Source organism: Lepidochelys kempii, chromosome 18 (assembly GCF_965140285.1).
Source record: "Lepidochelys kempii isolate rLepKem1 chromosome 18, rLepKem1.hap1, whole genome shotgun sequence".
Taxonomy (NCBI): Eukaryota; Metazoa; Chordata; order Testudines; family Cheloniidae; genus Lepidochelys; species Lepidochelys kempii.
In genome coordinates, this window is record NC_136397.1 from 4,537,776 (window position 1) to 4,552,304 (window position 14,529).

The 14,529-nt window shown below is 39.6% G+C and overlaps 1 protein-coding gene across 4 annotated transcripts in view; it reads left to right on the forward strand.

Annotated features, from left to right (window-relative positions):
* Positions 1 to 14,529, forward strand: part of CDC42 (cell division cycle 42) — a 50,296-nt gene that overhangs the window by 1,896 nt on the left and 33,871 nt on the right. For all 4 annotated transcript variants that reach the window (XM_073316923.1, XM_073316920.2, XM_073316921.2 and 1 more), the window contains exon 2: positions 13,561 to 13,702. In XM_073316923.1, coding sequence (XP_073173024.1) covers positions 13,598 to 13,702 — 105 coding nt within the window. In that variant the 5' untranslated portion in view covers positions 13,561 to 13,597. The remainder of the gene's footprint in view (positions 1 to 13,560; positions 13,703 to 14,529) is intronic.

The following is a 14,529-nucleotide window of genomic DNA, read 5'->3' on the forward strand; positions in this document are numbered from 1 at the left end:
CGTATGGCGAAAATTCTTGGAGCAGATTATCACAAAAGGATGGAACAAAGCCTGTTGCCTTGTCTACAATAAGACTTGTGAAAATCCACTGGATGTAGTGTTAGCAATGCTGGGAATTTTTTAAGCCAAAAGCATCATGTGAACAAGACCTCATTGAGGAAGCCATGTTGGTTGACAGTAATACAATTAGGAATAGTTTAGTTTGGCCATTTGTGTTTGAGTCCTTTGTCATGTTTACCTGTGGATATGGCTTGCTTCTGGGAAAATTAGGTGCATTTAAACTGTAGGGCATTATAGATTGCAGTGCCCAGGAAGTCTTTTTTTTTTTAAAGTGGGTTTGAGAAATGGGTCAAGAAATATCATGGTACTGCTTAGACTAATGCAGTAAGAACATAAGAATGTCCATACTGGGTCAGACTAAAGGTCCATCCAGCCCAGTATCATGTGTACCGGCAGTGGCCATTATCAGGTGTCCCAGAGGGAGTGAACCTAACAGGTCATGAACAAGTGATCTCTCTCCTGCCATCCATCTCCACCCCTGACAAACAGAGGCTAGGGACACTATTCCTTACCCATCCTCGCTAATAGCCATTAATGGACTTAGCCTCCATGAATTTATCCAGTTCTCTTTTAAACCCTTTTATAGTCCTAACCTTCACAACCTCCTCAGGCCAGGAGTTCCACAGGTTGACTGTGCCCTGAGTGAAGAAGAACTTCCTTTTATTTGTTTTAAACCTGCTACCTATTAATTTCATATGGTAGCCTCTAGTTATATTATGTGAACAAGTAAATAACTTTTCCTTATTCACTTTCTTCACACCACTCATGATTTTATATACCTCTATCATATCCCCCCTCAGTCTCCTCTTTTCCAAGCTGAAAAGTCCTAGTCTCTTTAATCTCTTCTCATATGGGACCTGTGCCAAACTCCTAATCATTTTAATTGCCCTTTTCTGAACCTTTTCTAATGCTAGTATATCTTTTTAGAGATGAGGGGACCACATCTGTATGCAGTATTCAGAATGTGGGCGTACCATGGATTTATATAAGGGCAGTAAGATATTCTCTGTCTTATTCTCTATCCCTTTTTTAATGATTCCTAACATCCCGTTTTGTTTTTTTTGACTGCCACTGCACACTGTGTGGGTGTCTTCAGAGAACTATCCACAATGACTCCAAAATCTTTCTCCTGATTAGTTGTAGCTAAATTAGCTCCCATCATATTGTATGTATAGTATATTATAGTAGTGTAGTATATTACAGTAGATCTATAAATGTTCAGAGTTAACTTCGGTCAGTAAAGGGTTAACATACTCATAATAAAATAGAAATTATTTTACTATCCTAAAATTTATATCTGAAGCTTTTGGTCACTGGAAATACATGAATATGCAAACTTCAAAGTACAGTCTTGTAAAATGGCAGCTTATGCTGCTAATCTTTGTTTTCCTTTGAGTGTGCTGAAGGAAGAATTAGCATAGAAGAGTCTGTTAGAAAAGAGCATATTGACATGTACAAGATTTATACACGTACAAGCACAGAATTGACTCAACATGTTGGAACCAGTAGATCAATATTTCCATTATTACCTTCTCTGTAAAGAGAGCACCTTGTTTTAAAAATCTCTGCCTGGAGTAATTGAACAGGAGAATGGTGACAAACATTGCTTCTGATGCAAGATGGAACATGTCCAAGATTTGTTAACTTGCTTATATGGTGAAACTTCGACAGATCTGTATGTGCATATATGTAATGTCTTATGGTTGTGTTTATTCATGACCTGTAACTGATGCATTTACTCTGATTGCCTTGTAGCTGGATGTATGGTTGGCATGTTAAAATAAATTTGTTTGCCCTAAAGTGACAGTTTGTTCCAGACAGGTTCCCCAGAATCTGTTTTCCCTCTGATACAGAAAATTTGAAACTAGACTCTGATCATAAAATATCTGACTTGCTGATGTTTGAAATTATTTGTAGTAATAAATGTAGCTGGCAATATGACAACCAGATCATTTAAAAATGGGCTCTTTTGCAAGATTAGAATCACAGAGAAAATTAGAAATGAGGAAAGTGAAATGATTAGGAGATCAGAGAAGATATAATCATTATACAAAATAATGAACAGTATATAGCAGGTAATTTGGGTGCTTTTTATTTTTGTACTAAGAGAAGGGACAATGATAAATTGAAAAGGAACTGATACAAAGAACTAATTCTATGAGCATGTGATTCCATAAGTATCCATTATGGAATATTTTGCTCCTTCCTGTAAAATATTTAGTATAGGTCACTTTCAGAGACAAATACAAGACTAGATGGATCTCTGGTCTGATTCAATATAGCAGTCCCTTTCTTCCTGCTAGACCTTTGATCTAGTACCAAAACTAAAATGCCCTAGATCTTGTTAGCCGTACTCCTAAATATTCTAAATTTAACTTTTTAGCATTTGAATGTGTGCAGCCCTACAAATCAGGAAAGATGTGCCTTGATTCCTGCTTGGAATCTCCTAACGTACATACATAATACTATAAGCCCATGGCTCTCAACTTTTCTAGACTACCATACTCCTTTTAGGAGTCTGTCATCTTGCATACCCCCAAATTTTGCCTCACTTAAAAACTATTTGTTTACAAAATCAGGCATAAAAATACAAAAGTGTCTCAGCACAATATGACTGCAAATTGCTTGCTTTCTCAGTTTTACCATATAATTATAAAATAAATCAATTGAAATATTAATATTGTACTTACATTTTCAGTATATAGAGCAGTATAAACAAGTCATTGTATGAAATTTTAGATTATACTGACTTCGCTACTGCTTTTTATTAGCCTGTTATAAAACTAGGCAAATATCTAGATGAGTTGATGTACCCCCAGGGATGTACCCTTGGTTGAGAACCACTGCTATAAGCAACGTGCATTATTTCAATAACAGTAGTTTAGATGGATTTTGTTTAACTGACTTGTAATGTCAACAACCTATCAATGACTTTCTGTTCTTTAGGCACCCGCATCCCATCGAAGTTCAAGGAGAGTTGAGAATCTAATTTATTTAAGCTCCTTTGAAAATCCAAGCCATAATGAATGAGTCATATGCTATGTTAGCCAAAGGAATCAGTGAGAGGGAATTGCCACCAATTCTGATACTCAGTTTGAGTCTGCTAAAGTATCATGTGTATTGTAGGGTTTAAATTTGGTGCAGAACCGTGGACGTCTTGAGTTTGCACAGCCATATGGGAATACAGTCCATCTCCTGCTGCTTCTTTATAAGTCCTTCTGTAGCTTATGTTACAGCTTATAGCACTTCCCTCCCTACAGTAGTGTGGGTAGAAATGTCTAAAATCAGTGGGAAGAGCATAGAGGTGTGAAGAACTTAGTTTAAGGCAGGAGGTGGTCTGCGGTTTTCTGCTACATAGCCTGTAGTTTATTGAATTGCTGGGTGAAAGAAACAAGCCCACCCACCTCTGTTCCCTAGACACACTGTAACGTTAAACTGAATCAAGCAAGGTGCAGAATTTTAGAGATACCAATATTTAATTGTTTAAACTGCTGCTTCTCTGTCTCTTGCTAATGATTCCCACTTTCAAGCAAAGCAGTTTAAATCTCCAAATTGGCCACAGCATCCTCAGTTGATAATCAGGTCACAATGCGGGTCCTTCTTCTGAATGAGATAGGAGAGAGAGATTTTAGTAACATTGTTAAATTTTTTAGAAATGTAGAAGGAACAGAAACACAAGGTTTTTAAATCAGCACTTCTGAATTTCAGATGTTACCCTCTGTTCTATTTAGGATCTCTTGCCACACCATCACTGCATCCAACTTTTTGTACACAGTACTTTCAGTTGTCTAAGGAATAGACAATAAAATTGAAAACTGATTACGTGTTGTTCATGAAACATTTGTTTTATAGTATCTCCAGACTCATTATTTGGGATCTGGGCCTCATTATGCTAAGTGGCATGAGCCTTTTCTGTGCTTTGAAAACTTACACCAGTGTAACTAAATCTAGTAATGCCAGTGTCCTTTTGCTTAATATTGGCAAAGTTATGAGAAGGCATGGCTGCTGCTCCAAAAAGCTTTCAAAAGAAGTAAAACCAAATATAACAAGTCAAAGTAACAAGAAGAGGGAGGGAATAGTTAAGGCAAGAGAAAATTAGGAGTATAGCTCTCCGTCGTTTCAACTTTATGGTTCTGAACTGAAACAAAATCTATCTTCTGTTTCTATATAATATAGCTGTAGGAACAGCTAAGGTTGTCTTAGTTATTTCCATTTTAACCACCTTTCAAACTGAAACTTACTATCCCTGGTTTCTATCCAATATTGAAATTCTGTTTGGAAAAGATGAGTAAAAATACTTCTGTCTTTGTGAAATTAATGGGAAAATTCTTCCTCTGCCCAAACTACTTAAATCTGTAATTTTTTTAAGAACCGTTTCAGGCTGATAGAATTGGGTGAAGGACATGGAAATTTTGCATGGGAATAGCCCTTAATAAGAAGCGTCTTCTAGCTGCTTGGTAAAAATCAGTCTTGATTTGATTGCTTTTTTAAGCCTTTGCTCATGTGCAGTAGAGTTGGTTTGAGTTAATCAAGTTTGACATTCCAAGTGCAGTGTGTCCATGCTGTGGAAGTGCCTGATCCTCATGGACTATAAGCTTAACTCCTGACCTTCTGCAGAGGTGGGTTTTAGAGATTTTTAAGCAATTATCAGAAACACAGTCTTGTAAGAATTGCTGCTGTTCTCATTGAGAAAAGGCCTCCTTAGCTTATGCAGCAGTTCTCAAACTTCATTGCACCTTGACCCTGTTCTGACAACAAAAATTACTACATAACCCCTGGTGGGGGTATGAGGGTGGAGCCTGAGCCCCACCACCCCAAGGTAGCAGGGCTCGGGCTTCGGCCCCAGTGAGTCTAATACTTGCCCTGGCAACCCATTAAAATGGAGTCATGACCAACTTTGGCATCCTGACACACAGTTTGAGAACCACTAAGATTTCCTCTTCCTCTTTCTGGCCCCAGTAATTGCTGTTTCTTCCTTAGGGGGGCCTCTGCATATACCTACTCTTGGGATAAGTCACCAACAGCATTGTAAGCTTCTGAATTTTTTTCAGGCCCATGCTCACCACAGCACTTGAATGGTCAGCACCTGGTGTTGCACAAGAGGTATGACTCTCAACTGCTTCACTTCCTTCCTGTGGTTAGGCTGCATGGAGAGGAAACTCTCTCTTTAGTCTGGCTTTGCCCAGGCTTCTAGCCCTCTTGAAATTGAGTTGTTGGTGGTTTATGATGATGACAAAAATTAAGTAGTCTGATGCTGTCAGGATACTTTTTGTGCCATGCGTCCTTTCATATACTTGAGTGAAATCTGACACCACAACTACCCACAGAAGGGGCAAATATAATTTGTCCTTTTACTGATGGGCCTTTAGTTATCTCATAAATTACAATACTGCATTGTGGTGGGATAGAATGCCTAGAAGACACACACAGGGCACAATATTCTGGGATATCCACTGGACAGAGAGCTGAGAGGAAGGATGATGGTCTTATCCATGCTTCAAAAAATGTGTGCTCAACCAGTGACAGGAAGCCAGTGTGTCAGAGTAGGGCACTGGCAAAAGTTAAACACTGTTAGCTTCACGGTTATTAAGGGTGTTAACCGTGGGGTAAGCAGACACAAACAATGTCAAGAGTCAGCAAAGCAACAAACTAGCTGAAAAAGTAGTGAATAGGTATTGGAATTGGTGAACAAATAGTTACATCCACAAACTGTAGAAGGGCACAAAATTAATTTTAAAAAAATCTGACATTTTTACTTAGTTGTTGCAAGTAACACAGAATATCACTAAACTTAAAGGGCAAAACATTTTATTTTTCACTTTATATACTTAGTGTTTGACAGCATTTCATTGATGGTCAGTTTCCTCAACCTTTCACACAGCAGTAAGGCAGAGAGAAATCTCTTTAACCTCCTTCAGCCCCCTCCCCCCCCAAAAAAAAAGGAAAAAGAAGAAAATTGAGACTCGAAGGAATGTGTACAACCTGAAACTACTTGTTTGTTCAGAAAATAAGCAAGTTAATGTTACATCCCAGTAACATCTTTGGTGTGGTGAAAATTGTTTTGGGGGTGGAAATAGTTTGGAGTTAAGATAATCGGGAAGATAGTATCAAGTTTCTTAAGGCACTGTGAACAACTGTTTACATGGGATTGTGTGCCATTTTACTACACCTGCTGTTTTGGTGATGAAGATAAACCTTCATTTTTATTTTTTGTCAGTGCTTGTAAGCTGCTGAAATTTTCCATGCTTGGTCTCAGTTTAGAAGTCACTTTTGAAAGGGAATTTTGATCAAATTAGCTCTAAACCAATTTGAATAAAAAAGTATTGTGTTTTTAGGTTGGTTTTTTACATGCAATACTGGAAGTAAAACCTTCAATATCCAAAGTCTTCAGATAAGATTCTTCTGCTGGGCTAAGAGTATAGTTGGATAGATTAACAATATTGCTGGGTGGGTTAAGGGAACCACTGTTGTGGATAGCTCACCTTAAGTGATCACTCTGGTTACAGTGTGTATGGTAACACCCATTGTTTCATCTTCTCTATGTATATAAATCTCGCCACTGTATTTTCCACTGAATGCATCCGATGAAGTGAGCTGTAGCTCACGAAAGCTTATGCTCAAATAAATTTGTTAGTCTCTAAGGTGCCACAAGTCCTCCTTTTCTTTTTGCGAATACAGACTAACACGGCTGCTACTCTGAAACCTTTGGTTACTTTGTGAACTTGCAAAATAAGTACAAAAAATAAGAGTATAGCTTCACTGCAAAAAGAGGTTGTGTGCTTCTCTCAGGTTAGCTTACTTGACTTTAAATAGCAGTGAAGACATGGCACCTTGCCTTTTAGCTCTCCTTAGAAGCTAAAGATAAAGCTTATAGGGGAAGGAGGGAAGGGTTGAACTTGAGCTGCTAACCAGAGTTAAAATCAGTTGCCTTCACTACTGTTTCACCTCAAGTTAGGAACACTTATGTGTATTTTGCATTGGAGATGTCCTCTGAATTAAATGTCTTGCTATCGTTGCAATCCAATTGCTAATTGGATTACTAATTGCGGTACTAAATACGTAGATAATAGATATAGGAAAGTCTCATGCTCAGCAGAAGTAACGCAGCTGGAACTTGTAGATTCTACAGGTAAATAGCTTTGAATTTCTATTTTTTAATTGAAAACTAAAATATGAAGGTTAGTAATGCTAACAGTGCATTAATTTATTGGAATCTGTCAGTTACATAGTTAATACCGTTGGTTAATACTTACGCTCTGTGTTTTGAGCATTGGCCTGCTAAACCCAGGCTTGTGAGTTCAATCCTTGAGGGGGCCATTTAGGGATCTGGGGCAAAAATTGGGGATTGGTCTTGCTTTGAACAGGGGGTTGGACTAGATGACCTCCTAAGGTCCCTTCCACCCCTGATATTCTATGATACAGTACATATCCAACTGCAGGTCAGTATGAGTGGAAGTGGGATCCATGTGATTCCACTGTGTCCGTGATTCCATGCATTATGAAGCACATTTAGCCTTGGTTTCTAGACAAGTAATATGAATGCTGTAAGTAGGCTGTGAAGCCATTTAAAACATGGCTTTGCATCTGAAACCACTTTCAAAAATAGTTTCACTTTGTTCTAATGAAAACTTATTAAATATGAGCATTCAACAAGCAAAATGCCTCCCTGAGCAAATTCCTTACTTGAGTAATTTGTGACTTAATCTCAGATCTTGTAATAATTGAGTTGATGTGTTGCAAGTGATTTTTAATGTTCCAAAGAACTTGATTAAATAAGTTCTCAGTTACCAACAAGCAGTTATTTACCTGTAGTGAACTTTTAAGTTCAGCCAATCCATGCAATGAAATGGTCGCAGTTACATGGTCCATAAAAGAGGAAGCTGTGATGCAGCTGGTGCTCAACAGGAAACTAATACAGGAAGTGTACACAAATTTGATGGCTCAGTTTCCTCAGGCTAGATAGAGGTATGAACATTTTAACCTAAAAAAGAGGCATTGATGCAAGTGTAATTTACTTAGACTCAAGGCTGGAAATGGAAAAGCTATGTTTTCCATAGCAATTCTAATTGCTCATGCTGCATATGTGAAGGTAAAAATTTAATAGCTTATAGATTCTGATTTTAGGGCTAGAAGGAATGTGATTGTCTGATCTTTTGCTAACAGCCCATAGAATTGCCTTCTAATTCTTACAATGATCCCAATAACTTGTGGTTGAACTAGAGCATATTTTAACTAGTCTGCGATGTGTGGATGACTCTGTTGCCTTAGGAACCTTTTAAGCTTTTTTGTTTTAAATCTGGGGGTAAATCAGGAAACTTGCATTTTAATTTAATTACTGATAAGAGACTGTGCTTAACTAAGAAATCAAGGCATCTACTTCTGTAACTCTTTGAGCTGTGCATCAACCTGTTTTGTGTGCTGGTAGAAACTAAGTGACACTTAATATTTCTGACCACTGAAGCTCCTTCAGTAGGAATCTAGTAGTTTTGCTGAGCTAAGGGGACAGACTTTATTAATGTGCTATGTACTTCATAGAGCAGAGAGAAATGATCCTTAAGTAAAAAAGGAATAGAGAGATGGACTGGGCAGAAAACATGGAGAGAAGGCAAACACAGGAAGGAAATGTTATATAAATTTCATCTTAATTATAGTTAACACCCAGGGACCCCATCCTACTAGATGTACACACATGGACACTGTTCCTGCCTTGAAGTACTTACTACCTATAAGTGTGAACAAGTATTGCCCTGCTTTTCTCAGCAGACAGTGCACTTTTTATCGGGTGTGAGGAATTTGCTCATATTCTGTGTTGGACTAGATTATTTTTTCTCTTAATGTGTAAAAAGAAAAGGAGTACTTGTGGCACCTAAGAGACTAACTAACCAATTTATTTGAGCATAAGCTTTTGTGAGCTACACTGAATGCATCCGATGAAGTGAGCTGTAGCTCACGAAAGCTTATGCTCAAATAAATTGGTTAGTCTCTAAGGTGCCACAAGTACGCCTTTTCTTTTTGCGAATACAGACTAACACGGCTGCTACTCTTAGTGTGTGTGTGTGTGTACTTTTTTTTTTCCCTGTAGATATTGTTTAATTTTCCTTTATTAGGCTTACACAAGGTGTCAGGTAAGACTTTCAGAAATGGAGGTCTAAACTTAAGAGGCTAAATCTATATTTGGAAATCAGGCCATTTATTTAGGTGCCTAAATATGGCCTTAAAAGCAAAAATTTATATATGATTTAAAAAAACATCTTGGCCGAAGATTTTTTGGACAATAACCAGCATGGATAAATCCTTAAACCTGACCCAACCCCCCCCCACTCCCCCGCGCAAAAAGACCTCTGAATGTGTCTTTAAAAGGACACCACTGTATTTGGGAGTATTTTATACATGTTGTTGAAAAGGGATTATTTGGCATGTAAGTAACTTTGGAAAGATTCAGTTACAGTTTTAAATTCCATGAAGGAATTTCCTTTTTTTAAATGTATCTTTGTTTATGTTCCCTGTTGTATTTAATTATTGCACTTGTTATCTTTTCAGAACAAGTGATTCTGAAACTCTTTACTATTACACCTCGCTCTCCTGTCAAAGGAGGTTAGTTCAGGCCCCATGTTCACATTGTTTAATTATAAAAACTTTATAACTTTGGCCAATCAGAAGCTCATCCATTTCGTTAAAGTGTCATTGTGTGTGTTTATCATTTCTAGTTGTGGAAAAACCTATCCAAACTTAAAACTGGGATTAGCCTGCAATGGAATTCGAGGGTAGGGCTCCAAAGGGAGAACAACAGAATGGGAGATAAAGGAGATTAAGGCCTGGGAGCTGCTATCTGCTACAGTTTCCTTCTGATGATTGTGGGTTGTCTGTAGTCACCAATAAGTGGAGCACTTAGAGTGGAGAAGAGTTACCTTGTTCTCAGTGCTGGTATTGTAGTGGCTCCCAAGGATGGCCAAGAAGAGTTATTGCAGAGGAAGCGCTGAAGGGTGGGTGACGGACAGATTGTAACTAAAGCTGGTACAAGCATACAAAAAACTGAGAAGCCCATGCAGCAACTTGCATTTTCTTACATTTTTAACTTACCCTCTTGAAAACAGGAAGAGCGTTCCAAGCCTCGCCCAGATACTATCCACTCCCTACCAATGCAGCCTGGCCACACAGCTTGAGAGAGCCTACTGCAGAGCAAATCCAACAAGAAAATACAGATCAGCCTATCTTCCGGAATGTATCCCATTGGAGAGTTAGTGTGGCATATTCATAATTTTAGATCTGTTTTAAGTTGGTTCACACTTAGTATTTGAGCTTGTGGTCTGGTGTCACTTTGAATACTCTGGGTAACTTAGTTGGAGTTCTGTACTCCTTCCATTTTCATGTAGAAATTTTATAAAATGAGCCAGTAAATTCTCACTGAAGCTTAGTCTATGCTCAATTCACTTCTTAACCAACTTTCTCTTGCCCCTTATCTTCTCTGACCTTCAACTTCTTTCCTTTGCCTTATTTCTTCCACAGCTAAGCACATGAATATGTAGCTATTTCTTGCATCAGGTATATTCTAGTACACCTCTACCCCGATATAACGTGACCCTATATAACACAAATTCGGATATAATGCGGTAAAGCAGTGGGGCTGCGCGCTCTGGCGGATCAGTGCATCAGCGTGTCTGGCTCTGACACACTGGCTCTGAGTGGCGTGTTAAGGGGCTGAGGGGTTGGATAAGGGGCAGAGGGTCTCAGGGGGAGGGGTGGTGGTCAGGGGACACGGAGCAGGGGGAGTTGGATGGTTCGGAGGTTCTGGGGGCGGGGCGGTCAGGGGATGGGGAATGGGGGTGTTGGATAGGGCATGGGAGTCCCGGGGGGCCTGTTGGGGTGGGGGTGTGGATGGGGGGCGGGGCAGTCAGGGGACAGGGAGTAGGGGGGTTGGGTGGGGTCCTGGGGGTGATTAGGGATGGAGGGGGTAGTCAGGGGACAAGGAGCGGGGGGGTTGGATGGGTCGGGGGTTCTGAGGGGTCAGTGGGCAGGAAGTGACTATTAATAACAGAAATGCTCGAGGCCAAAGCAAGTTTGATACAATGCAATTTCACCTGTAACGTGGTAAGATTTTTTTGGCTCCCGAGGACTGCGTTATATCGGGGTAGAGGTGTATTCCCAGCAGCTGCAATGGTGTTGCTCTTGCCACTGATGGGGATTGCATCTGAATCCTTATGCAGTTCTGCATCCTAGCATGAATGATTCACCATAAATCATTTTAAAAGTAGTGTAGTCTAGCCTCTGTTTTTATGGATCTGTTGCTCTAAAACAGTGATACTCTGAGGCTTCATGAGCTGCAAGTGGCTGCTGCAAAGAGCTGTAGGAGACCTGATATTAAAACATAGTGTGATTTAATTTTTAACCAATCAGGTTGCTCTTACTATGTTGTTAACCAATTAAATTATCAACTTACACTAATTTATTGGCTGTGAGAATTTTATACATTAAAAATACATAATACTACAGTAAACGAAACCGTGAATACACACTACTGTGGCTCTCTTAGGTGATGCTAATTGCTAATTTGGCTTCTGAACCACTGAGGTCTGAGTATCGCTGCTCTAAAACATCCCCACCCCTTTATTTTTTTAATAAGAATCCTGTTTCTTAAATCGGGACTGAGTTGGTCTCAGTGTTGTCTGCTTTTCGCTCATGTTTTTTTTTTTCTCTGAAATATTGTTCTTGTACCTCAGAACATACTATAACTAAAAGCTACTCTGCCTTTGTATGCAAGTGCCATAGAATGTAGGGAAAATATTAAGTGAGATTGTGTAGGTCATTAAATATTTCTCTGGTCACTGGTCTTAACCTCAAATATGTAGTCAAATTGACCTGAATGAAAGGACTAAATCTACCAATAATCCTTTTGAACAAGGACTTGTCTTTTGAAAATACACTAACCCTGCACTCTCCTGAGGGGCCAGATTATTGAAACTAAGTATTAGGCACATGAATGTTGTGTGTTCCCTAAGATGTGGCATCAGATTAGATGTTGGAATTTTTGTAGCATACGTATGCGTCTACATAGGTTAGCAGATTCCTGTTTTTTCTGGTGCTAGCCAAAGTATGACACAGAGTAGAGGATTAATGTCATTGTCTACATAAGTCTTCCCCGTAGTAAAGGGCTTAATGTTTATGAAAAGAATGGTATAAATGACAGTGTTGAAGGAGTGAAATGCCAGATGGTGCATTATATCTTGTTCTGAAAAAGTATCTTTGCTACCATTTCCTAAAATTGGCTTAATTGTTATGCACCCATGGTTCAAAAGCTAAGGTTGCAGTGAGAATTCTGTTTCAAACCTTTTTACCAACCACTGAAAATGTTTGGTCTAACAATTTCCAGATCTGTTCTGAAGACAAATAAGCATTTGAAGAAAAACTGGTAATTCTTCACTACTGTCACATGGATGGAGAATAACTTGTTATAAAAATGCAGATTGCATTAAAATACTTGGATTGAATTGAAATAATTATTGAAACTGTCTAAACAGAAGGTAACATTGACAACCAAATTAAGGCTGTCTACACTACAGACTTTACAGTGGCACAGTTGTACTGCTTGCTGAAACTCTCCCGCCGACATAGTGCTGTCCACACCAGCACTTCTGCTGGTGAAACTTATGTTGGTCGGTCAGTGGGCAGGAGGGGGGTGGGGGTGTTTTCATACCCCTGGCTGACAAGTTTTACCAACAAAAGTGGTGGTGTAGACCAGCAGTTCTCAACCTTTTTCTTTCTGAGGTCCTGTCCAACATGCTATAAAAATTTCACTGCCCACCTGTGCCACAACAGCTGTTTCTGCATATCCAGTAGATTAAAAGCCAGGGTTGGCAGTAGGTGGTGGCAAACGGGGCAACTGTTCGGGGACCTATGCTGCAGGGGGCACTATGAAGGTAAGTTGCTCAGACTTCAGCCCCAGGCAGTGGGGCTTGGGCTTCAGCTTTCTGCCCTGGGCCCCAGTGAGTCTGATACTGGCCCAGCTCTCTGGATTATTTTGACAGACCCCCTGAAATCTGCTTGTAGACTCCCTGCGGGCCCCAGACCTCTGGTTGGGAACCACTGGTGTAGACAAAGCCTAAGTTTAGTTTTGTTGTGGCCCAACCCTGTATTCTTCAGTGATATGGACTTGTGGACACCCTTCCCAAAAAGTTGGTTTCTGGACTCTTTTTTTTCTTCATGCTGTTTGTCACCGGTTGGAGGCAAGATGCCAGCTGATACTGTAAATTGACCAATAGGTGTGCTGAACAGAAAATATCCACTGAACTAAGGCTAAAAAATGCCTAGTGTATTAACCAGTTTCTATAACCTGTTCGAAGCTTGTGTGAAATTGAGAGTGTGGCTACCTTGGCCAGAGGGCTCCAGTGCTCAAAGATGCTCATTCTGTAGTTGAGACTGCTCGATGAAACTGGATTAACACTTTGTGCTTTTCTGTGAGAAAGTAAGCAAAAAAAATCTAAATATTTTCTTTTGTTCCCTTAGATTCATATTGGATTTGATATACTAACGGACTTCAGCTATGCAGACAATTAAATGTGTGGTCGTGGGTGATGGTGCTGTTGGTAAAACATGTCTCTTAATTTCTTACACAACAAACAAATTCCCATCGGAATATGTACCAACGGTGAGTATAAAGGGTGAAAATGTTGTTGGTTTTGGGTGTTGCGGGCAGGTGAAAGGAAAAACATAATCCTGTAGTTTAATTTATAGTCCTATATACTGTTACTTTCTTGTGCTCCTCCCAGATCTTTACTTTTACCACATCTCTCCCTCTCTACTTGATACCCAGACCTCATGACAAGCTACGAAGCAATGTGTTCAAGGCACATTCTGCTTATAATAAGCAAAAGTTATAATAGCTTCTGTATTGCTTCTCTTTGTGTGTTTTGAGACATTGGCATAAGTGAATTCTTGTCTGTGATTTATCTGTTCCTGCTGCATAGCCTTCATCTGAAGACCTAACCCTCTCATCTGTTGACAATACAGTTGGGTGCTGTGAGTGGGATTATTTCAAGCTCTTTTAACTTTAGGTGGAGTATGAGCAGCATACATGCTTAAAAGATGTAATTTTAAATAGGGATGCTTCCTGACCATTCATTTTTTCTAGCCTCAAATGCATGTGCTCATGCTGCTTCTCCTGTCTTTGGGGAGTGATACTGTCCCTCCTCGTATCAGTCTGCAAGATCTTGAGCCTGAGGACAAGAAAAAAGGCAGAACTGCCTACTGGCTCTCCTACTGCAAGAGATTTTGGCAATCAAGTCTTACAGTTCTGAGGCTTCCAGTACCTCAGTTTCTATGATGGACCCATGTTTGTCTCGTGACCCATCTAGGGGCTAAGAGGTAGTGGAGGTAGCCATAATCTTAAGATTGCAGGAATCAAGGCAAAGGAATCAAGGCAGAGTTGACCAGCAAGGATCAGAAGGTCTGTTGGTACAAGGTATCAATATACTT